At 44.5% G+C, this 23,943-nt stretch overlaps 4 protein-coding genes and 1 long non-coding RNA gene across 5 annotated transcripts in view; 3 read left to right on the top strand and 2 right to left on the bottom strand.

Moving 5' to 3' along the window:
- Nucleotides 1–83: 83 nt before the first annotated feature.
- sdr39u1 (short chain dehydrogenase/reductase family 39U, member 1) lies at nt 84–3,404 on the bottom strand (the record flags this gene model as incomplete). Its single annotated transcript, XM_084447194.1, has 6 exons — nt 84–928; nt 1,047–1,199; nt 1,770–1,891; nt 2,080–2,162; nt 2,749–2,855; nt 3,389–3,404. The coding sequence occupies 6 exons, from the start codon at nt 3,402–3,404 to the stop codon at nt 501–503; spliced, it is 909 nt and encodes a 302-aa protein (XP_084303320.1). The 3' UTR covers nt 84–500.
- A 1,082-nt stretch (nt 3,405–4,486) lies between these two features.
- LOC311316352 (glycine N-acyltransferase-like protein 3) lies at nt 4,487–6,567 on the top strand (the record flags this gene model as incomplete). The annotated part of the gene is made up of 4 exons (XM_084447193.1): nt 4,487–4,561; nt 4,729–4,839; nt 5,730–5,881; nt 6,168–6,567. 4 exons carry the CDS (start codon nt 4,487–4,489, stop codon nt 6,565–6,567), a joined length of 738 nt encoding a protein of 245 aa, XP_084303319.1.
- Nucleotides 6,568–9,403: 2,836 nt separating this feature from the next.
- LOC311316202 lies at nt 9,404–10,483 on the top strand. The gene is made up of 3 exons (XR_014630703.1): nt 9,404–9,702; nt 10,167–10,205; nt 10,395–10,483. It is a non-coding gene; the product is annotated as an uncharacterized lncRNA (long non-coding RNA).
- A 1,845-nt stretch (nt 10,484–12,328) lies between these two features.
- Nucleotides 12,329–14,230, bottom strand: ltb4r2b (leukotriene B4 receptor 2b; the record flags this gene model as incomplete). Its single annotated transcript, XM_084447192.1, is given in 4 exon segments — nt 12,329–12,621; nt 12,624–12,638; nt 12,901–13,111; nt 13,631–14,230. Coding segments are annotated over 4 exon segments (1,119 nt in total).
- Nucleotides 14,231–19,605: 5,375 nt separating this feature from the next.
- Nucleotides 19,606–23,943, top strand: part of nfatc4 (nuclear factor of activated T cells 4) — a gene marked incomplete at both ends in the record, with an annotated part of 12,243 nt that continues 7,905 nt past the window's right edge. The window contains 4 exon segments of the mRNA XM_084447191.1: nt 19,606–19,783; nt 20,952–21,112; nt 22,354–22,866; nt 23,352–23,536. Coding sequence (XP_084303317.1) covers nt 19,606–19,783; nt 20,952–21,112; nt 22,354–22,866; nt 23,352–23,536 — 1,037 coding nt within the window.

Below are 23,943 nucleotides of genomic sequence, written 5' to 3'. Positions count from 1 at the left end.
GCTATAATTGTTAGCTGGATCATGTCGACCAACCAGTCTCCTCCCAGTGTCTGCTGCAGCTGATGGACCCTGGTAGTGAGTGATGGTGTGGTTCTTACAGGGTAGAACTCTCTAGTTCCTGATATGTGTACAACTGGTAAAGGGTGGATATCCTTTAATAGAATACAGTCCGCTCATAGACCTTGTAATAGATTGGCCTACTAAAGAGTATAGCCGCTACAACACTTTATTTAGTGAAATACCAATGTTTCAGGCATACACATAAATCCGGGTCTTCATTTGGACATTTTCTTGCAAAAGTTATATTTGTAGCCTTTCAGTAGTAAATCTGTCTTGTTTTTGCCCCTAATGGTTCAAATCTGCAGAAGGTCAAAAATTGTAGTAGACGGCTGCACTTTAAAGGACAAAATGGTGACATTCCTTAGAAGCATCTGAAATTGAATAACAATATCATGATATCTTCAGTCTCTTGGTCTCCCATATCTTTCCTTCCTTCCTTGTTAGCTCCCAACGATCTCCTTCAGGGCGGAACTCAGGTCAGGGTACTGATACTGGAAGCCCGACTCCAGAGTCCTCTTGGGGGCCACTTTCTGACCCTGAGTGAGAACGACAGCTCTCTCGTGGCCCAGTAGGGCGTTCATGACGAAGCCAGGCACAGGGAAGATGGTGGGTCGATTAAGGACCCGGCCCAGCTCCTTGGTGAATTCGTAGTTGGTGTTCTGCGCGGGGGCGACGCCATTGAGCAGTTGAGGAACAGGGGAGGGAGGGTCAGGAGAGGGCTCCAGGGCATGGGCGATTATACCGGCCAAGTCAGACACGTGGATCCAGGGGAAGGGCTGACTACCAGACCCCAGGGTGCCTCCGAGGCCCAGCCAGAAGGGAGTCAGCATCTGCTTCATGGCACCGCCGCCACGACCTAGTACTGCCCCTAGTGGAGGGGAGGTGGAATAGCAGAGAATGTGAGTTGGGAACACAAAAAAATAACCCGATTATCATTGTGCAAATGCAGCATTTTCCCATTACTCTGGATTACTGATCTGGCATACCGGGCCTGATCACCACTTGTTTGGTCGTCTGTGCGACGTTCTCAGGAAGGCGTCCTGCTGCCTCCCATTCCTTCACCAGCCGGGACAGGAGGTCAAACGGCGTCCATTCACTGTCTTCTGTGTACTGGGCTGTCAGACTGGGTTTATAACACGCTGTGGGATGGGAACACACACACACACAAAACACATATGAATGTGTCTTCTGAAACAATAGATGATGATTCTTTACTCTTTATTTCGTCATGTAATGTACATTATAGCGTACAGTCACAGTGAAATGTGTCTGCTGGCTCTGAGATCACAGATAAACTACAAATAAAAAAACTGCTCATTACGGATAAACTACAACACACATTAACAAATCACACAAGTACCACCAATGTATACAGTATAAAGATATGATATCAGTATGGATGGATTATGTACATGCTATATATATGGATATAAATAACTCCAGGGGTTGGGGGGTATGGGTGTGTTGTCATGTACATGCTATAGCTATAATTTAACCCAGGGGTGAGATGTATTGTCATTTGCATATATAGTTATATTTTATACACTAGATATTCTGACCCACTAGATATACAGTAGTGGCACTGTATACATTAGATAGTCATTCAGGTGCCGGAGGGCTTGGGGGAAAGAAGCTCTTCCTGAATCTCTCTGTGTGAGTGTGCGGCTGTATTTACCGTATATGCTGTATTAGTGGTTTAGGATTCTTACCTACACCCGTGACCAGGACCCAGGAGTGGGGGGGATTGGGAGAGGCAGCGATGGCCTGAGACAGAGCCTTGGTGGTGTCAATACGACTGGAGAACAAATCCTTCTTATAACTCTCATTCCACCTGTCGGGAGGGAGGGGTTGAACAGGGTCAGAGAGAGGAACAGATGGGGTCAGTGGGAAAGTACTAACATTCTAAAAAAAAAAAGATGATGTGTAGCTGTGTAGTTCCCGCCCCTCCGGATGATCCATTCTAGCATCAACCAGGTTCTAGTGGTGGTAGGTGATGGGAAACTGGGAGAGGTTGCTGACCAGCGCAGTGGGTTCATGAGGTTTTCTCCAGCCAGGTTGACAGCGCCCTCACATGGTGGGAGGCCACCTGCCTCCAGCTCACCCTGCAGGAACATACAGGAGGAGGGCCAAACAGGAGACTATTAAGTACTGCGCTCAATGGACACAATTCCCTTGGCTGACTATTCTGATTACCCGTTATTTTATTGTAGTAAAAGCATTCGCGTTATCCACGAACCTGTGTAAATTAGAATACTTGTGGCTTCCACTACAAATAGTAAATAGACGGCACTTATAGCGATTTTATCCAAAGCACATAATGGCCTCTCATTCACCCATTCACACACATATTCACACACTAATGGTGGCAGCTGCTGCCATGCAAGGCGCTAGCCTGCTCATTGGGGGCAATTTGGGGTTCAGTGTCTTGCCCCAGGACACTTCGACATGTGGACAGGAGGAGCTGGGATTCAAACCGCCGGCCCTTCGATCAATGGACGACCCACTCGACCCGCCCCACATATAAAGGTAAGCCTGTATTTTCAGTGACAGCTCTGATCATGCCAGCCCAGATGCTGTTGGCAGTGTAGCGCTGTCATTCAGGGTGGAGAACAGAACGCCTCAAAATAAAAACAACATATCATGAATGTCTGATGATACCGTAACATAATCGATGTTTGATTAGCGTACCCATGTTATCCTGCCCGGACCTGCTTGTCGAGATATCACTGTGACTTCATGGCCTCTGTCGCGGAGTAAACGGGTCAGCTCTTTGCCTACAAACCCTGAACCTCCTCCTGATCGCAAGGGAGAGAGACAGAGTCAGCTTAGAGGAGGTGCTGTTGCTGCTGAGAGAAATGAGCTGACAACACAGATTTCATGAAGGGACATGAAATAGCTTTATTTGCTAGTTCTGTATTCATTGTGTATATATTATAATACTGACCACGGCAATCAGTCTAAACTGACAGTGTAGTTTGCTTAAGTTCAGTTTCAGAGCTACTGTTCTGTTGGGAAATGGGAAGCTTTGACATCTCACACATTAAACACATCACATGCATTGCTCTTTGCCAAAGCCTCATTTATAAAATAACGTTAGACAGTGACGTTTTGTGTAACCTCCTAAAATCATGCCCCGCGTAGGTGTTCGTGTCCCTGCATGCATGCGTGGAACTAGTTTTGTGTAGCTGATTTGTAGCTAGCTACTGGCTACTGGTAGAATCTTGTGTAACGTTAGCTATGCTAGCTAGCTTGGCTAGCTAGATGTCACCTGAGCCCAATTAAGTTTCAATGGCAAGAACAAGGTATGGATATATTGCAAGGAACTTACCTATCAAGACTCTCATTTCACCTGTAAAAGTAGAAATAATAGTTGTTGTTGTTGTGTGTTTTTTTGTTTTTTTTAAACTACAATACAGTGGACTTATCTAGACTGCTGCACACAGCTGCCAATGGTTATGAAATTGGTGGTCCCATGGATGATTGGTCCAAATGCTCTTCCGTAGCTGTTTGACGTAACTCCGTTTTTGTGAGGGAGTAGAGTAGCCTCCATAATACATGAGTAGCCTACTGTTTTATTAAATAGCGTAAATAAAATGTAAACCCTTAATTTCATTTATTCCAGAAATAAAATATTGTAAATTAAGATGAAATCTTTTATAAGAGTTTTAACTTATTTTATCGGACACATCATGAATATTATAGAGATTATTGAATAGATAAATAACCAATAGGCTCCTAGATTATGCTTGATACAGATAAACTCTAATACTCAATTACAATTTACAAATTTACAAGTTACAAATTTACAAATTTCAAAAAATACAAGTTAACAAATTAATACTAATTACACAATAACCATTTCTATACAGTATACAATGAATTATCTACGTGCTATATGGATATGAATAAATCATGGATGTATTAATAGAACATAATAATAAATAAATAAAGAATAAATAAATGAATGAACAAACTTTCTTGTCACGTGGTGTAAGTAAGGGTCACCCATTGGTCCAATCCCACATCACATGTAGTGGGCTGAAAGTGTCTGACAGACTTTCAAAATCATAAACAATTTGACTCGTCGCTTTGCTAACATAGGATCAAAGCGTATTGGGTAAGGCACTTTACACCGTCAACCAAACATAATTATGTTTTTGATTTGCAAATGAATGTAGCATGAAGGCTATGTAGATTTGTCTGGATGTTTTATTTAAATCATTGTTACTATGGTATTTGCAACATGTCAAATTGCCAATGATCATTAAAGTTGGTTAGTCATATTTTCAAGACATTAGGCTATAGGCAACTATTTGGTAACAAGTACGAAGAAGCCAAATGATAGGATACAGGACATTTGCATGACAGTTTTGCTCACTTAGGCTACATTTATTGCTTAAAATTGTTCTGGATCAAGTGCCGGAAAATGGAGCTTCATGCTGAAGAACAACTGAAAACAGTAGAGAACCAACTGAAAGACCTCCTCCCGCAGTCTCAACAGGTATCAGACCATGTAGAATATATTATATATACCCACACTGAACTGTGTAATCTGAAAACCTTCGAGCATATTTGAGTATAGAATAGTGATGTGATTATTGGGCTACCTTTGAAGACGTGGCTTAATAATTACAGCTGACTGAGGAACCTGTCGTTTTCTCCTCATAGATCCTTGGTTACATCACCCTTAGGAACAGGGTTAGATCTGACCCTATTCATGTTATAGTTGACTGCTGGCCGGATTATAATGTAATTATCTGCAAACCACAATATGAGCAGGTAACTATTAAGATGATTTATTAAAGTTGCTGTTTGGTTTGTGCTTATATTAAATATATAATCAACCAATTGTGTGATATTAATGTAATCAATCAACAATTTAGTCTCATGGTCGCCTAAATGTATGTTTCTCCGTTAATGTAATCTTATATGCATGCATATAGGATAAGCTCACTACTTACTTGTATATTAACAGTGTTGCTCTTTCTCTCTGCTCTCTCCTGTGCATTGGGGTACAGTGGGCTTGAAGGATGCTGGGGTGAATATATTGTAGAGGAATAGTAGAGGGAGCCACAGACTGGGGAGGGTTGGAATGTGTAGATTTGATGGGTGCCCAGAAACAATGCACAGATGATGTAATAACCAGACGAGAGATGCCTATAAGCCTGAGTTAATGTATCCCCTAGGGGGACTATCTATCTATCTATCTATCCATCTATCCATCTATCTATCTATCTATCTATCTATCTGTCTGTCTGTCTGTCTGTCTGTCTGTCTGTCCGTCTGTCTCTCTATCTCTATCTATCTATCTATCTATCTATCTATCTATCTAATCTAATCTATTTATCCATTTTCCAGAAAGGTGACCGATTCAAAGACATATGTGTCTTCTCAAAAGATGACGCTTCTCTAAGGGAAATACTGACAAAGACAAATGTTATTGATTGGACCAAACATCTTTGTCTCGGTAACTACCCCTCCACTGGTACTTTGCTACCATTCAATTACAACGTTTGGATGGTTATGTTAATGTACAATGAATCCGTTTCATCTGTTGTTATGGCAATCTGCTGGACAAAGCAATAAGCCAGTCTTTTAAGATGCTTTTTAAGTATTCTCCTTCTCTGATATGATGTGTGATCATTGATGTGTGTCCTGTAACAAAAGAGCTTACCCGTCACTGTGTCATCCTAGGTACAGATGTGCGCTATGAGGAGACGGTGTGGACAGTGGCCTCAGAGAAACAGCTGTCAGGGAGCAAAGTGACCACATGTCACATGATGACCCTACAGGATATCTCCCACCTTCCCCCCATAGACAGGTATTGTATCGCTCACACTCACCCTGTACAATGGCTCGCTGCTTTAAGTTCAAGTTCAACTTTATTGTTATGTGCAGAAATACAATGAGATGCTTGTGCTTGGCTCTCTCTGCCTTAACATGGAAGACACCCCACCCCAACAAAAATATTACACACATCAGTGTGCATCGCAAACAACAATGAACATTACATATTTCTGGTGTCAGAGGAGTTTTTTAAGGACTCACTCAAAATATAGTTGTAAGGGTAATGTTGTTTGTCCCCCTCTGTAACCCCCCCCCATCAGCTCTGCAATATCAATGGCCTCGCTGGATGAATCACACATTGATCTTGTTAATAGCTTCTGGACATATGGTAAAAAGGAACATAGTGCTAGAATGATCCGGAACATGATTCTACACTTCCCCTCGTGTTGTGTGCTGGACTCAGAGGGCCAGCCCGTGGCCTGGGTCCTGACCTATGCAACATGCGCTCTTGGGATGCTGTTCACTCAGCCGGAACACAGACGGAAAGGATATGCTAAAGTCCTGGTCAGCAGCATGGCCAAGAAACTCCACGCTCACGGCTACCCAGTCTACTGCTTCATAACGGAGGAGAACACACTGTCCTATAAGCTCTTCAAGGACCTGGGCTTCAGTGAGGATCCCTCATACAGGGTGGCCTGGTTTGCTTTTAACAGTTTGTGACAACAGACCCATGGTAGAAATAAACAGATTCAATGTAACTTAATTCAAGTAAGTGGTACCTAATGTGAGTAAAGATATTACACAGGAGAACTTACTTTTTACTCATCACAACAGATGTGAAAAGGTGTATTCTGTTTTTCTTGTAGAATTTGTGTAATTCAAATATCGACATTGAAGTGTGGAATTTGTCAATATCCAAATGAAACCACATACAATAGGCATATAAAGTCATATAATAGACATTCTTGGTATGATATCTATTTCCAGTATTCAAATTAAATTATTTATACTCCATATCACTGGAGTACTACTGTGTGATATCTTCTGATTCCAAGTTGTAAACATAGTCATACTGTAGCTGAAAGGAAGGCACGTTGCTTTATAATTGTATAGCCGAACTAAGAACAATTCAACGTTTTGACCATGAGGCAGACATAATGGGTGTTGCATGAGGTTTGAATTAGACAGGCTGATACTGACATCAGGTGGTGAAACCGTAGTACAGTACATTTGATCATCAAATATGCACATCAGTGTTCTTCCAGTCTTGAAAGTTGTTCTTTACCCACTACCTTTAATGGTTGGATGACGACAGAACCCAAAAGAGCCATACATTGTGTTAACACAGTGTACAAAATGCTTCTGGGGAGGTTGTGTGATTCCTTCCAGTCAATCAGCCAAAGTGACTGAGGTCACTCACTTCCTCTCTGTGTACTCCTCCAATCGGGCCAGCCATCTCCCCCAATAACGCAGGACCTGCTCTGGGCTCAGTAAATGGGGGTGGGCTGGTGATCCATCCTTGTAGGCCACCACTATCACTCCATTTTCCTCCTACAGGGAGATACGGTGTATCCAATCCAATCCAACTTTATTTGTAAAAGTGCTATAAAAATCACAAAGGACCAGAGTGCTGTACTGAAGAATAAATAAAAACATAAATACACAGCTCATACAGGCTTAAGGTACATACAAATACAAATAGGTCACAAAATACAGTAAGCAGTAAAATACAATAAGTGTCAAAGGTCAGGGAAAAAAGGTGGGTTTTAAGAAGACATTTAAAGACAGACAGGGAAGAGGCCTGTCTAATGTGGAGAGACAGATCATTCCACAATTTATGGTAAATTTGTAAATGGACTGCACTTATATAGCGCTTTTCCACCTTAGCGGCACTCAAAGCGCTTTACAATGGCCTCTCATTCACCCATTCACACACACACACCAATGGCGGTAGCTGCCATGCAAGGTGCTAACCTGCTCATTGGGAGCAATTTGGGGTTAGGTGTCTTGCTCAAGGACACTTCGACATGTGGATAGTCGGAGCTGGGATTCGAACCGCTGACCCTTCGATCATTGAACGACCCGCTCTACCAACTGAGCTACAGCCGCCCAATTCAGGGGCTGAAACAGTGAAGGCTTGGTCCCCTCTGAGCTTACGCTTAGTAGCCACTATAATAACAAACAATTAACATCTTACTGTCTCCATTTAACAGTATCTACTTTTTTTTTTAACCTGTATTAGGCCTCACAGTCCACTATACCCCGCTAACCCAGAGTCCTATGCTGTATGAACCTTATAAAATAGCCTAGGCTACTTTGACTGTATTCTTTGAAACCCTCCTCTCCCAGCTCTGCAATCATCAATCACCTCTATCTCAAGATGAGCACGTGCTCTGGGGACGTTGTCTGTGGAGGATGAGGGTCACTTGGGATTGAGGGCATGCCTTGATCTCTCTGTAAAAATGTTAGTGTTGGAGGTCCAAGCCCGGATTCCTCTATTTCATAATTCCTGCCAGGGCTCAGCAAAGGATGATAGATGCTTGGTTGTTTTTGGTGCATGTCTTTGAGAAGGAATTTGAGACTTAACAACAGGTCCGTAGATGTGCACATCTTCCTCCTCTGGGGTTTGGGAACTGAAGAAACCACTGTTTGGAATAGCAATGCCTACAACTGTAGCCTATGTTACGAGCTCTGCACGAGTGGGTGTGGCTAAATGCCACATTGACCTGAGCTCATTTGAGTTTCAATGACATGAACATTTCACCTGTAAAAAGTAGAAATAATTGTTGTTGTTGTTGTCGTTGTTGTAGTTGTTGTTGTTTACTACAATGCAATCGACTTATCTGATGTAGCTATGTAGGCTAGACTGCTGCGCGCAGCTGCCAAAAGTTATCTGATTGGTGGATTGGTCCCATGGATGATTGGCCCAAATGCTCTTCCGTAGCAGTTTGACGTAACAAAAACCCTCCGTTTTTGTGAGGGAAAGAAAATAGTAGGCTACTGTTTAATTAAATAGTGTAAACAGCCTAAAATGTAAACCCTTAGTTTCATTCACTCCAGGAATAAAATATTGTATAGTAAGATTCATTATTTATTAGATTATTATTTTAATTACAATTATTTTATATGAGTTGTAACTTATTTTTATTGGACACCATTTATTATACATTAATATTGTAGATAATTAGGCTAGATCATTTTTATAGTTTAATAACCAATACATCTAAATGATATCAAAGAAGAGAGGGCTTGACACAATTGCATGCATGCCTGTATAGTACTTTAGGCTATAATACAACGACAATACAAAACATTTCAGCGCGGATGATTGTCCCTCTAATAAAGTGCGTTTTATGTTGAGAATTAAGTGCGTATTGATGTCGCCAGAATTTATCAGCTGATTTTTATACGAGAAGAGAGAAACGATGTTTTGGGTTGAGGGGCACCAGTCAACACCGGAAGCAGCATGCTTTCTCAGACAAGGAACAACAAACACGTGGTTTGATAAAGAGATATCTTCACCCTCAGTCTCCTAATCAGCCCTTTCACCAGACCGACCATGCGGTGAGCACAGCTCCAAGGCTGGCCACTGTTCTTAGCTTATTGAGACGTTTGCTAGCTTAGTATAATTTTCGCTTTACTGAGGGTAGATAAGTGAGGTTATTTTAACGTTTAGGTTATGGGTGGTGGTTAGCTACCTATTAGGTTTTTATGAGGTTACTTTTTTTAGTACTATTACTAGCTAGCCTACCAAGCTAGCAAGCTAACGTTAGTCAGTCATTAAACAGGGCAACGCGGTATTTTTTCTCCCCGCTTGTTCATGGTATCGCGTATTAGATCAACCATCCAGTCTGGGTAAGATTTTTTCACCACATTTAATGTTTCTGTGAGTTTGATTATAACGTTAAAAAGCCGTGTTGGCTACGAACTCGTGCGTCCGCCGAACGAGGTGCGCCTTTCCACTGCGTGGAGTCGCAGGTGCGCACATGGGTTGGCTAACCTTACTGTGGTCAGACATGTATCCAACTAACGTGAGCTACTATTTCAGATCTTGAACTAACTTACTGCCCCTTTTCAGTGCTTCAGCATTTTGGGGCTGCCCATGGTATTTGCAAACTATGAATCTGACCATTAGCTCAGCTTTTGCAGTCACCCTGATTGATGAGTTGCATGTGAGTCCGTGTTTCAGCTGATTCTCGTGATTATTACCTTCACACACTGACGGGGTCCGACTGTACAATGTGCCACTTTATAGAATAGAACGTCTGCACCCAAATTAAATGTGGCCTAATTAATACTCTGACCTTATTTCCACACAGAACTGACGATTTCAGACACTGGCTGTACTGGACATTACGGTAAGTTATTCAATTAATGTATCATAAGGCATAGAGTGGAGACAGTTTTGACCTTTCAGTGATGATTTGCATGATCCGTGTTTCACCTGATTTCCAGTGATTATTCACATGCGCTGAGCAAGGTCACGTGCAGCCACAAAGAGAGCTGATGTCCATGGCTCCATATTCACACCTTTCTCTCCTCTCCAGGTGTGATCAGCATGTTGGGACGGTCATGATTCTGATCCTGCAACTACTAAGCATGAAGATCGTCATGGCCAATCAAATTTAATTTCCCCATCTGTTTGTTCCATAAGTGATGAATAAATTCAATTGATTTTAAAGACTTGTCTAATGTCCCCTTCTGTTTATTCCAGATGTGATGAATAAATTCAATTGATTTTAGAGACTTGTCTAATTTCCATTTTTACATAAAACACTGTAGGCTAATGAGCTATGAAGGGTTTGGATATGACTCATTCACTTGAAATTGTCTGTGCAGTTAATAACCAATTTGGATATGCATGTGTACCAGGATTGATTTGGTTCAACTCCAGTATAAATAAGTACAGCCCACCCGTGTTGAGTAGCTGATTCAAGTGATGTTTGAGAGGGGATCATAATGTTTGAGAGGTAGTCATATGTTTGAGATGTCATTATTGAGAGGGGGCCATAATGTTTGAGTCAATGTTTGAGAGAGTCAAAATGTATGAGAGGTCATGTTTGAGATGTCATAATTGAGAGGTGGTCATAATGTTAGAGGGTCAATGTTTGAGATGTCATAATTGAGAGGTGGTCATAATGTTAAGAGGGTCATAATGTTTGAGATGTCATAATTGAGAGGTGGTCATAATGTTTGAGAGGGAGTTATTTGTTTGAGAGGTGGTCATAATGTTTGAGAGGTGGTCATATGTTTGAGAGGGAGTTATATGTTTGAGAGGTGGTCATATGTTTGAGAGGGAGTTATATGTTTGAGGAGGTCATGTTTGAGAGGTGGTCATAATGTTTGAGAGGGAGTTATATGTTTGAGAGGTGGTCATAATGTTAGAGGGTCATAATGTTTGAGATGTCATAATTGAGAGGTGGTCATAATGTTTGAGATGTCATAATTGAGAGGTGGTCATAATGTTTGAGAGGGAGTTATTTGTTTGAGAGGTGGTCATAATGTTTGAGAGGTGGTCATATGTTTGAGAGGGAGTTATTTGTTTGAGAGGTGGTCATATGTTTGAGAGGGAGTTATATGTTTGAGAGGTGGTCATAATGTTAGAGGGTCATAATGTTTGAGATGTCATAATTGAGAGGTGGTCATAATGTTTGAGAGAGGTTATTTGTTTGAGAGGTGGTCATGTTTGAGAGGTGGTCATATGTTTGAGGTGGTCATGTTTGAGAGGTGGTCATGTTCTATAGAGGGTCATGATGTTTGAGAGGTGGTCATAGGTTTGAGAGGTGGTCATAGTGTTTGATAGAGGGTCACAATGTTTGAGAGGTGGTCATAGGTTTGAGAGGTGGTCATAGTGTTTGATAGAGGGTCACAATGTTTGAGAGGTGGTCATGTTTGAGAGTCATGTCATGTTTAAACTTTATAATTGTTAGTGAGAGGTGGTCATGCTTTGGCAGGTCAGAGGATCAGATTGAACCCAGAGTGGTCAAGTGAGGGTGCAGTGACGTGCACATGAATATTACACGACTCACACGTACTTTGTAACAACCTGAATAAGCAATATAGTCATAGTTTTCATGTATTTAAGAACTTTTGCAATTACAGATATACAATAGTGATTTACAGCTGCAATTCTATAGGTGGGACAAGCAATAAAGTCATTTACAGTTGTAATTCTATATGTGGGACAGGCAAAAAAATTATTTACAGTTGAAATTCCATAGGTGGGACAAGCAATATTGTATCAAAAAGTCATTTTCCTAATATACAAATCTATAACCTGCTAATGGAGAATGAGTGTCCCTTATTTACAACATGCCTTGAAGAAAATGTCTCTAAAACGGTGCAAAGTCGGTACTATATGTGCAGTAATGTAACATGTTCATTAACATATTCGTGGAGAGTCCCGAGAGCTCTAAGGTAGAGAATGACATGAGAAGGACATGACAGGAGATCATTACCAAAACCGAGTGTTTAGTGCAACTCATGTCATACATGACGTTTTCCTCGTTGAACTGTTCCCGTTGCTGGTAGTCGACTCCAAGTCTTTCAGCCCCATTCCTTCTTTTTTATTGGCCACCCTGATCTTCTTACTGACCGCGTCCATCGAGGTTCCCTCAAAGAGGCGTGCCATGAAGGAGAGGCCGTTCTGTTTGATGTAGGACTTCCCAGCGAAGGTGTACAGAACTGGATTGGCACAGCTGCTGATGAAGGCCAGGGATGAGGTCACAGCGCGGCTGGAGTGCCAGATGTGGTCGAGTCTGTGGAGGGAAGGGAAGGGTTAACTGTGTGAGCTAGTGACACGGGAGGAGCTCTACGCTCTTAATTGTCACCGCAGACCATTTTTGGTTACACTGAAGCAAAGCGAGACTTTGGGGGAAGGGAAGCATGTGGGGTTTGAGAAGGGTGCACATGCCTGTCTCTTGTCTTGGAATTCTCGTCGAAACACTGGGCCAACACCTAGAAAGAGGAAAAACAACTTCACCTTAATGCCACTCGTCTAGACATACGGCTACATCCCGTCTTTAAAATGCTATGAAAAGATCCAACCCCCACACACTCGCACCTGTATAATGTTGATAGTATGATAGGGCAGCCAGAAGACGCCGAACACCACCACTATGGCCAGGATGAGTTTCTCGCTGCGGACCTTGCGGCGGAACTGGGTCTTTCTGAGGCGTTTCAGGATGCAGAGGTAGCTGGTCATTATCAGTCCGTAGGGCAGCAGGAACCCAACCACTGTCTCGAAGCTGTACTGGAACGTCACCTGCACAGGAAGTGAGATAACCGTCAACTGCGATAGCAGTGAATGACATTACCCAAGGGCACAAGTCTTTTTTGTCAGAACAGGTGAGTCATTTCTTGGCTTCACTTGGGTAAGTAAGTAAGTAGCCTTGAGACTCAATGCTTCTGGAGCCTAGTGGCCCGTAGGACAGGAGCCTATCTCCTGATTCCTTCGCATGAGGCAGCTTGATGTACAAGTACACCCCCTGGACATGATGCTAGTGTCACAGGGACTTAACCCCAATCCAACCCTTGATGCTGAGTGCCAAGCAGGATTGGAAACCTTTCTTTAATAGTCTTGACTAATAGTATGACTATATGATAACAGTATGACTCGGCCGTGGATCGAACCCCCAACCTCCCAATCTCAGGGCGGACACTCTGACCACAAGGCCACTGAGCTGGTGATTCACCTGGGTGGGGACTGACTAATTCCTCAAAAATGCTCATATGATTACAAGCCTCATGGACCCCCCACCCCCCCCCCTCCCCTCTCACGTACTTCGTCGTTCGTGTGATTGGGCGCGCACACCAGCCTCGTCTTGTTCCTCTCATCCGTGTCCTCCCTCACTTCCCTGAACACCACGGAGGGGACGGAGGTGAACATCACCAGGACCCAGAGCCCCACCAGCACCCGCAGGACGATCTTCTTACTGGCCAGGGCGGTCACCCTCCTTGGCCAGACCACAGCCACCAGCCTGTGCAGGCTCATGAGCGTGATGAGGAAGATGGAGGCGTACATGTTCATGTTGCACAGGTAGAACACAACCTTGCACATGGGGTTGCCAAACACCCAGCTCTGCTTGGCCAGGTAGATGACGAAGAACAGCGTGAGGAACATGAGGAAGCCGTCGGCGCAGGCCAGGTTGAGGATGAGGAGGGTGGTGACGGAGCGCTTGCGCGTGCGCGCCAGGATGCTCCAGATGATGAAGAGGTTGCCGGGCACGCCCAGGAGGAAGACCAGGCTGAGGATGAGGGCTCCCACCACCGTGGAGAAGTCGTTGCTCACGATGCTCTCATCCTCTTCGACCTTTGTCACGTTCGACAGGAGAGCGAAGGTTCGCGGGTACTCGGCGATGGCGGAGGTGATGTTGTCGTCCATTGGGGGTCAGTGACAGGGTGTGTGGTTCTGAGGAAGAGAGGGAAATGACAGGCTTATGCGCAGACCGTGTTTAAACACTCAAAAATGCATGTTTCATTGTCACGTACCTAAAGATCATCTCTGATCTGATCTTGATTGGATGGTGAAAGGATGTGCACCTCTACACAGTTGTAGTAGTTGCAATCCTAACATCAGATCAGTGGTTTTCCAGAGACTTGAGAACGGAAGGATGTGTTTTTAGAGCATTCGAATGGGGTCAAGAGATCGACAACTTACATCCTGTAGGTCTATCAAGAAGATATCACTACATTTACTGTCATTGACTTCGTATTACCACGTGACAACCATCACACAGGGTTGAGATTTATGTCCAACTATGATTAGCCTACCAGTTTTTGATTAATATAATTCAATTTATTTATTTTATTTATCGAATAGTTTAAAATTCAGAGACAGTGCACATTAAGGAACATTTCTGTAAATATGCTGGTTTAGCCAAATTAGCTAATTTCCAACCATAGTCTCTGGGGCAGATGGCATGAGCACTTCAATGATTAAAATACATTAAAATACATTCTATACATAATAACAAATAAAACACAATTACATAAAAACCATAAAAATCTTAGCTAAGGACCTGACGGGCACGTACGCTCTCCCACACACACACACACACACACACACACACACACACACAGACACAGACACACACACGGACGCACACAGATCAGTGTTGACACTGTTGATTCTCCAGAAGCCATTTCTTAACACCACTTTTGAAAGAGTAGGTAGTAAGTTGGGGACTCTCCGATAGATTGTGGCTCTGAATCTCACTGATGGGTTGCTTTGAAGGAGAAGACCGCCTGACGAAATGCACTTATTCTAGATGGTAACGTACAGTCACCCCTAGCTACATTTCAGTTAGATGCTGAAATATACTAAAGCACCCTCGGCCTAGTGACGCAGACAAGCAAATATTCACATCAGGTACTTTAGCCAATGCTTTACTGGCACAGCATCCTGAATGCATGTTACAACATGTCATATTAGTAGTGCTACTGAGTAGGCTATGTCATAGTACTGTAATGCTTTGTCAAAAAACAACATTTTGCCAGATGTAGTTCTCTTGTTCAGCTTTGGGACTACAATTTCCTGATAGCCAAGATAAAACAGACCATGTCAATACCAAATTGACGTCCTGCCGATACCAAGATTGACACCAAGAACCATTAAGTGTTGATCACAAGAAGAGGACATTGAAATATAGTAGAGATGTTAAATGCTGGAATAGTCAGAAGCTAGTTTTGCCACTGCTGGGAACTGCCCGTTCGTTCTCGGCAGGGTGAGAAAATAACAACTCTACAACAAATCTTACTAGCCCAGAGTCCCTTACCCTATCCTGAGCTGGCCTGAGCTCTCCAAGGTTGGCCTACCGATCTGCGTAGATGAGTGAAATGAACACCAAGTGTCAACATCAACAGTGATTCACAGACTCGCCCAACATGTTGGACAGTCGACGGAATTAAGGAAGGATAAGGGAGGGGGGGTACTTCAAGAGTGTCAGACATGGAGAGAGAGAGAGAGAGAGAGAGAGAGAGAGAGAGGGACATAGAAGGAGAGAGAGACATGGAGAGAGGGAGAGAGAAAAAGAGGAAAGAGCCAGAAAACAGTAAAGGAAATTTCCGCACACTCACCTTGATAAACAACCGAGTCTTCAGGGGAGGATGTGATGGGAAGAAGAGCTCACTCTGCGTCTGTTTTGGATACTTTTTTTTGTATTTCTGTGGAGAGGTCAATCCCAGGCGGTCTCTTGGTTGATAACGGCACGGTATTCTTGCGGTTTTGGTTTTCCTTCACGTCTTTTCACTACTGTCTGCTTTCCTCTCTCTCTCTAAGTCTCTCTCTGTTTGTCCCTCTCTGGGTCTCTCTCTGTCCCTCTCCGAGTCTCTCTTTGCTTGTCCCTCTGAGTCTCTCTTTGCTTGTCCCTCTCTGAGTCTCTCTCTGCTTGTCCCTCTCTGAGTGTCTGATGAAATGAATAATGAGCAGCTCCGCAGGCTGCAACATGCTGTCCTTACCCACTCCCCACGCCCTTCTCTCTCTGTTACACACACACACATACTCTCTCTCTTACACACACATACTCTCTCTCTCTCTCTTACACACACACATACACTCTCTCTCTCTTACACACACACACACACATACTCTCTCTCTCTCTTACGCACACACACACACATACACTCTCTCTCTTACACACACATACACACACACATACACTCTCTCTTACACACACACACACGTACTCTCTCTCTCTCTCTTACACACACACACACACACACTTACTCTCTCTCTCTTACGCACACACACACACATACTCTCTCTTACGCACACACACACACACACACAATAACACTCTCTCTCTCTTACACACACACATACTCTCTCTCTCTCTCTGTCTCTTACACACACACACATACTCTCTCTCTTACACACACATTCTCTCTCTCTCTTACACACACACATACACTCTCTCTCTCACACACATACACTGTACACTCTCTCTCACACACACACACACACACACTCTTGCTCTCTCTCACACTCTCTCTCTCACACACACACACACACACACACACTCTCTCACACACACTCTCTCTCTCTCTTACACACATACACTCTCTCTCTCTTACACACATACACTCTCTCTCTCTCATGCACACACACACACACTCTCGCTCTCTCTCACACACTCTCTCTCTCTCACACACACACACACACACACACACACACACACACACACACACACACTCTCTCTCTCACATACACACACTCTCTCTCTCTCACACACACACACACACACACACACACACACACACACACACACACACACACACACACACAAACTAAGTACCTCTCTTATTTGTACACACTCTTGATACATACCCCATACATCATATTAGTTTACATTATCTTGTAGAAGTTTAGTAAACTAACAAATAAGCATTTCCTTTCTAAAATGTTCCCATTCCCTATGCACCATAAAGTGTATCCCCAGGCAACATTGAAAAGTCTCATAAAGAAACAGTCACATGAGCAGGAATGTACAGTGTAGATGACGTATCACAAGATAACTCTTGCTCAAACTCCCTCAATCATAGCCAGTATACACCAGTGCAAACACACACATACACACACACACCCCGAAAATCACACACACATACACACACTCACACACACACACACACACACCCACAGACACAAACACACACACACACACATGCACACACTCGTTCGTACAGCGCTCTCCCTCTCCATAAGGAATGCGGATGATTTCCAGGGTAGGGCTCAAGGTAGAGAAAGAGAATGGATAAAGGAGAGAAGGCAAGTTAGGTACAGCGTAGATGAAAAAACTGTTCACATGAACAAGCGCAGTATAGAATAGTATAGCTTAATATGATGACTCATAAAGTACGCCACACAACCCTGATAGCTTCTTAACAGATGTCTGTCATCTTATACACACCCTCATCCTCTAAAACACACAGTAAGAAGATCATTATCATAAACTGATACATTCTGATACATTCCCAACTTTTCTTTTTACTTGTTTATGAATTTTCTGACGAATGACATGAGGTGTATGAAAATCGAACTGTTTGCTGCCAGTTCTGTTACACAATACCCAGCAGATGCTTGTTACAGACATCCTGATTTTCTGGAAGTATTATGACGTTTTCCCTTATGAAGACATGAGTTTTACATGATATGCGTTCTACCTTTTGACCACATGATGGCGACACATGTACATGAATTCTTTATCCCTTCTTTTTTCAGGATTCATCATTCAACTACTCAGACAGACGACAGGACGCATCCCTCACGAGCTGTTAGCTTTAAAGTATCAGTGAAAGTAAAATATTATAGAATATTATATTTAATCATTTTAAACACACACACAGACACACACACAGTCTACTAAACTCCACATTTCCTGGTAATAAGCAAACTGCTTTTAGTCCAACCAAACTACAGCAGCTACAATCCCAGAGGTCCCTGCTGGGGCCTAGCCACACTCAGCCCCAAGAGGATGGGAGACAGAGCGGAACAGGCCACCACTTCCACTCCACTACAACAGTATGTGAGAACTGGAGGAGGGGGAGAGAGAGAGAGAGATGGGGGAGTAACTAGACTGAAAAAGGGAGAGAGAGGGAGGGAGAGAGAGAGAGATGGGGGAAGTAGGCTAACCAGACTGAGAAAGAGGGAGGGAGAGAGAGAGAGAGAGAGAGCATGTTTATTTAAGTTTCTCGTCTCCTGTCTCAGACAGAGTGCAGACTGCAGAGGATAATGAGAAACAGATCTTTCGAGGCGAGAGGGAGGGAGGGAGCGAGAGCCAGGAAGACAGGGAGGAGGAGGGACATGGATTGGGGGGAAGAGAGGGGGTGAGGGGTGGTAGGGAGGAGGAGGAATGACAGAAGAAAAAGGGGACTGTCATGTACAACGCCACAGGAAACGAGCCCCTTAAAGCTGAGTGACAACCTAACATGGTGGATGGTTTTGTCACTGAATACGGTAGGCTAATATAGATGTAATTGTGTGTGTATGATTTAAGGGTTCCACACTTTTTTCATAATAATCACAATACCAAAAGGTTGGTTATCAGAGGCAAGGATGGATTATTGCCAAAGGTGAAATCCTATATAGCAGTGACATAAATGGCCTGGCAGAAGGTGATTTGGGAGAAGTGATAGGCTAAATGTCACATCTTAATCAAAAGTCTGAGAGTAACCCCCTCTCTGCGGTGGGGGTATGGAGTTAAAGGGGTTTGGGCGAAACAGACTGGGGAGGGCGGTCCTTGATTGACAACCCGAGCGTCCTATGAGGATTGAGTAACGGACCAACTGGCTTGGGAAACCCACCCAAAGGCAATTAAGGGGAAAGAACGACAAAAATATTTGATGAACTTTTTTCTTATCTTGAAGGGGGAGAAGAAGGGATGGCGAGGGTATTACAATGAAAGACTGATAGCCCAAGATTAGCCTAGATAGCCAACAAAGCGGTCGGAAGATTCCTGAAAAGGCAACGCACAAATCTGTCTCATCTAAAACTTGAAGTGAACCAGACACGGTAATAGGAATAACATCGTGTGCCCGTTTGAGGACACAGTCAAGTAAAAAAAAAAGTTTCTGAAGCGTAAAATTCGGTTGATAAGAACATTTTGCGTGATGGGACGTAGCCTACTTAACCGTTACCATAAAATCAGAAGGGAAGCGAACGAAGACTGAATTTTAAAAAGCCTTAAAGGATTTTATACTGTTACTGAATCAGAAACGGATAGGCTATCACTGTATCACTTCTCCGGACTTCACTCCTCGGGGATGGGGGCTGCGCCGGGTCCGGGTTGGGAAGAGGGCGAGTTCGAGTTCAAGTTGGTTTTTGAGGAGGACCCGCCGAACCGACTCCGGGGTCGGTCCCCGGTGCGCGCCGCAGAGCAGGACCCCGCCAGCACGGGCGAGATCACGGAGAGCAGCGCCCTGTTGCGCCCCGAGTCGAGCAGTAACGTTGGTTAGCCCCTTTCTTTGAGTAGCCTAGTGCGTGTCAGAGAGGGCTTTTGGGAAAAGGACGTTCGGGTCACCGGTCACTGCTGGTTAACCTATAGGCTACGACTCTCTGAGATCTGTCTCTGTTAATGTGATGATCATGTGTAGCCTAGCCGACAATTGCTTTCTTCTTAACTAGCGGACCCTGCTGGGTTTGCATCGTATCATTCTCCCCGGCTCCTAAAGAGATTCTTTTACTCTGTGTGGGGGCTTTGTATATATATGTGTGTGTGTGTGTGTGTGTGTGTGTGTGTGTGTGTGTGTGTGTGTGTGTGTGTGTTAGCATGTTCTGTGATGTGTGCGCGCTCTTTAGGCATATTGCATGCATGGCGCGTGTGTGCGTGCGTGCATGCGTGTGTGTTTCTGTGTGGTGTGTGCTAATGCGCGCGTGTGTGTTGTAAGGGCAGCAGCTCTCAATGTGGTTTTAATCAGCTGTGCGTGTGAGTGGAGTTAACAGCTGCCATCTGGATAGAGAACCTCAGTCGCTTTTTACTGAGCATGCACCACATACACACCTCCCTCTGTTCCGTCTCTCCTGCCCCCCCCCCCACCCTCTCTCCCCCCTAGTTCAGTCTGCTACACCCCCCCCTCACCCACCCCTCATCTCCTTCCCGCCCACACTGGCACACAACAGCGATACCACACCCTAACCTTGAACACACTGCACAGCACAACTTACCACAATGTTATACTGCATCCAATAACTGCCTCTTAAACGTCAGCGACGGTCCACAGTGAGCTCACCGCTCCATACTGACCCAAACTACTGTTCTACACAGCCGGAGAGGGCTAGGGCAGCAAGCCACGCACAAGAGTAAATGTTGTGATTCAATTTTGTGGTCTAAAAGGTTTTCTAGATATTCTGTGTGGTCTGCAATGATGAAATGCAAGCAAGCTCTTTCTCTGTTCTGGTCCAAAATCATATTTTCATAGACCTATATGTTCTAAAGCTAGAGTTTGAGCGGGTAATGGTGAAACAAACACCTTTGTTTGGTGTGGGGCTTCCATGTGGACTTCTTCTGGTCCTTACCGTCACCGAACTGAACTCCGTAGGCTACAGTTGAGCCGAAACAAAGACTTTCCAGCTTCTTACACATTCTTCACCGCTCTGCTCTCTTTTACAGACGATCACCTGGCAGACACCAATGCAGGCCAGCCAATCGGAATCCCTACCCTACAGTCTTCGGCCAGTCAGAGGGCTGGGATGCATTCCCCACCTCCCAGGCGGGCCTTGGTGAGGGAGTTCATCGGGACGTACGAGAGTCTTCCTGCCCGGTCGGTACAGGTGAGATTAGAGGTCACCAGGTCGGTACAGGTGAGAGTAGAGGTCACCAGGTCGATACAGGTGAGACTAGAGGTCACCAGGTTGGTACAGGTGAGAGGTCAGGGATGGACGATGGCTATGTGGGCCGTGAGGAGGACCAGATAAGCAGGTGTTGCGCTACAGTATGTGGCTTGCAGGTTAGCATGGCAACGCTTGAGTGACAGTTACTGTAAATCATGAAATGATGAAACTTGGCATAAGACAGGTTTTGTACACGAAAATGGCAGCTATCTTATCTGGGCTATGTCTGATTGGGGTGTCGCAGACCTGTCTCGCTCCTCCTGAATTTTTTAAGGTCTCAGACTGCATCGTAGATTGACGGATAGTCTGATTGGTTGGCTGTGTGAAAGGTTCTGAAAAGTCTGTTGCACAAACAAACTATGTTCGCGCGTAGTTTCCACAGAGATAGTCTGACTCACCGGATGTAGGTTTTGGGGATAAGCCTTGTCATTAGTTTATTACAACCAATCACTGAGGACGGGAGATTCTCCCGGCCCAATTCAACCTAGCAACTGCTAAGACGATTGTGATTGGTTTAAAGAAATACTGCGTTTTTACTCCTTATCCTCGAATGGTAATGAGTGCAGCCAGACCTTTCTCCAGCCCTGGCACAGTGTAAACAAAGTGTGTAGATAGTTCTGGCTATGCAAGACTACCACAGAGATCACAAAGTGTCGGCTAGGTAGAGTATTTCAGCCTGGAGTGTTGGCCGAGGCATAAAATTCAGAATGTGTCTGATTTGCCAATATTTTTGTGTGAGACTTTGTGTCGTACGACACATCAGGCTTACTGTCTTTATTATGACCTTTGTTATGACCTTCCTCTAACTGGATCTATCTCTGCCCCTGTATCACTAGCCATGTTTCCATCCACTTGTCAATCGAATTGTGTGAGGATCGCTAAAAATATGAATGCGAATAAAGCCGGTGAACGTGTGTTTCTCTATCGGATAAAGCATTTATCACAAAAGACTTTTATCGAACAAGAGAAAATCCGATGAGATCGACAGTACAAACTTTTTGTCGATTTTCATGACTTTTAATCGAATTTTACTGTTTCCATAAGGCATTTTTAATTCGATATAACTTATTTCGCATAAAACTTGTGGATGGAAACATGGCTACTCTCTCACTCACTTCCTGTGTCCACCGCTGAATCTCTCCCCCTCTTTCCCCCTCTATCTCCCTCCCTCTGTCTCTCAGGTGTCGGAGTCTCGTGTGTTGGAGTGCCCCAGTATCCAGATCACCACTATTTCCCCCGAGGATGACTCTGCCCCAGCGGGGGGCAACTACTGGGACACGGGGGGCGGCTGGGACCGCGAGCGCCTCTACCTCCCCCTGCTGGACCCCTTCTGCTACCGCGAGGGAGGAGGAGGAGGCGCAGGCTCCCTCAGCCCCAGCCCCGCCTCCAGCCCCTCCTCCCGCGGCTGGCTCAGCCCCGCCTCCAGCTGCGATTCGCTGCTCGTGGAGGAGGAGGAGCTGAACGAGCCCGCCTCCCACTTCGGGCTGTCCCCCTCCTCCAGGCCCACCTCCCCGGGGGGTAAGAAGAGGAGGAACTCCCCCATGGCCTCCCCCTGCACCTCCCGGAGGAGCAGCTACTCCGAGGACCACGGCTGCGTCCTGGAGGGGGGAGACTCCGCCCCTCAGTCGCAGGCTCCGCCCGGCGGCTTTGAGCTGAGTATTCCGCAGAAGACCAGGAAGACGTCGTTGGAGCAGGTGAGCCGACTGGCTGGGAGTCACGGTGTGGATCCGCTGTTGCTTTGTGATGGACTTGCGACGGCAGTGCTGTGGGTTCACATCTCACTAGTGTGATAGCAGTGACTAACACCTGGAGTTAGGACTGCAAAATTCCGGGAATATTCACAAACAGGAATCAACAGGAATAAATTGGAAAACAGTATTTATTTCTGTTAATTCCCACAAACTTAATTTATGGGGATTAACAGGAATAAACTGGAAAAACATATATATTCCTGTTAATTCCCATACATTTCCAGTTTATTCCAGTTAATTCCCATAAATTACGTTTTGTGAATATTCCCGGAATTTTACAACCTTACCTGGAGTTCTTGATACTAGCTGGCAGTCTCTGTATAAGAACTCAAAAAACATTCTCCAGAGAGTGAATGTACTCAAGCAGGTGATTGTGTGTGGAATGTGTACAGCTGTTCAGTACCTACATGTTTCTGTGTGTCTTCCAGATGTGTCCCAGAGAGGTGGACCAGGACTCGTCTCCAGCTCCATGCCACAGCCCTCTGCCGGAGGGCACCCTGCAGCAGCAGCACCCCAGGAGAGAGCTCCCCTCCCTGGGCATGGACTACCTGTCTGTGCCCCCCTCCCTCGGCTGGGGCCGGACCCGCGCCAGTGCACACAGCCCCCTATTCAGGTTATACACTGTAAATATACACTCAGCCCCCTATTCAGGTTATACACTGTAAATATACACACAGCCCCATATTCAGGTTATACACTGTAAATATACACACAGCCCCCTATTCAGGTTATACACTGTAAATATACACTCAGCCCCATATTCAGGTTATACACTGTAAATATACACACAGCCCCCTATTCAGGTTATACACTGTAAATATATATTACTATGGACCGTTGTATCTGAAATAAAGATGATGATGATGATATACACAGCCCGCTATTCAGATTATACACTCTACAAGTAAATAGAAGTAGAATAAAGTAGATTCTATTCTGTGGACTGTCATGGATAATTACATTTTAAGTGTCAATAAGCAATTTCCTACCGTAAGAGACTTGCTTACAAATGAAAAGCCT

This window comes from Borostomias antarcticus, assembly GCF_949987555.1.
Source record: "Borostomias antarcticus genome assembly, chromosome: 12".
In the NCBI taxonomy this organism is placed as follows: Eukaryota; Metazoa; Chordata; class Actinopteri; order Stomiiformes; family Stomiidae; genus Borostomias; species Borostomias antarcticus.
Note: the sequence above shows the minus strand (reverse complement) of the source record. Positions and strands in the feature narration are given on the sequence as shown.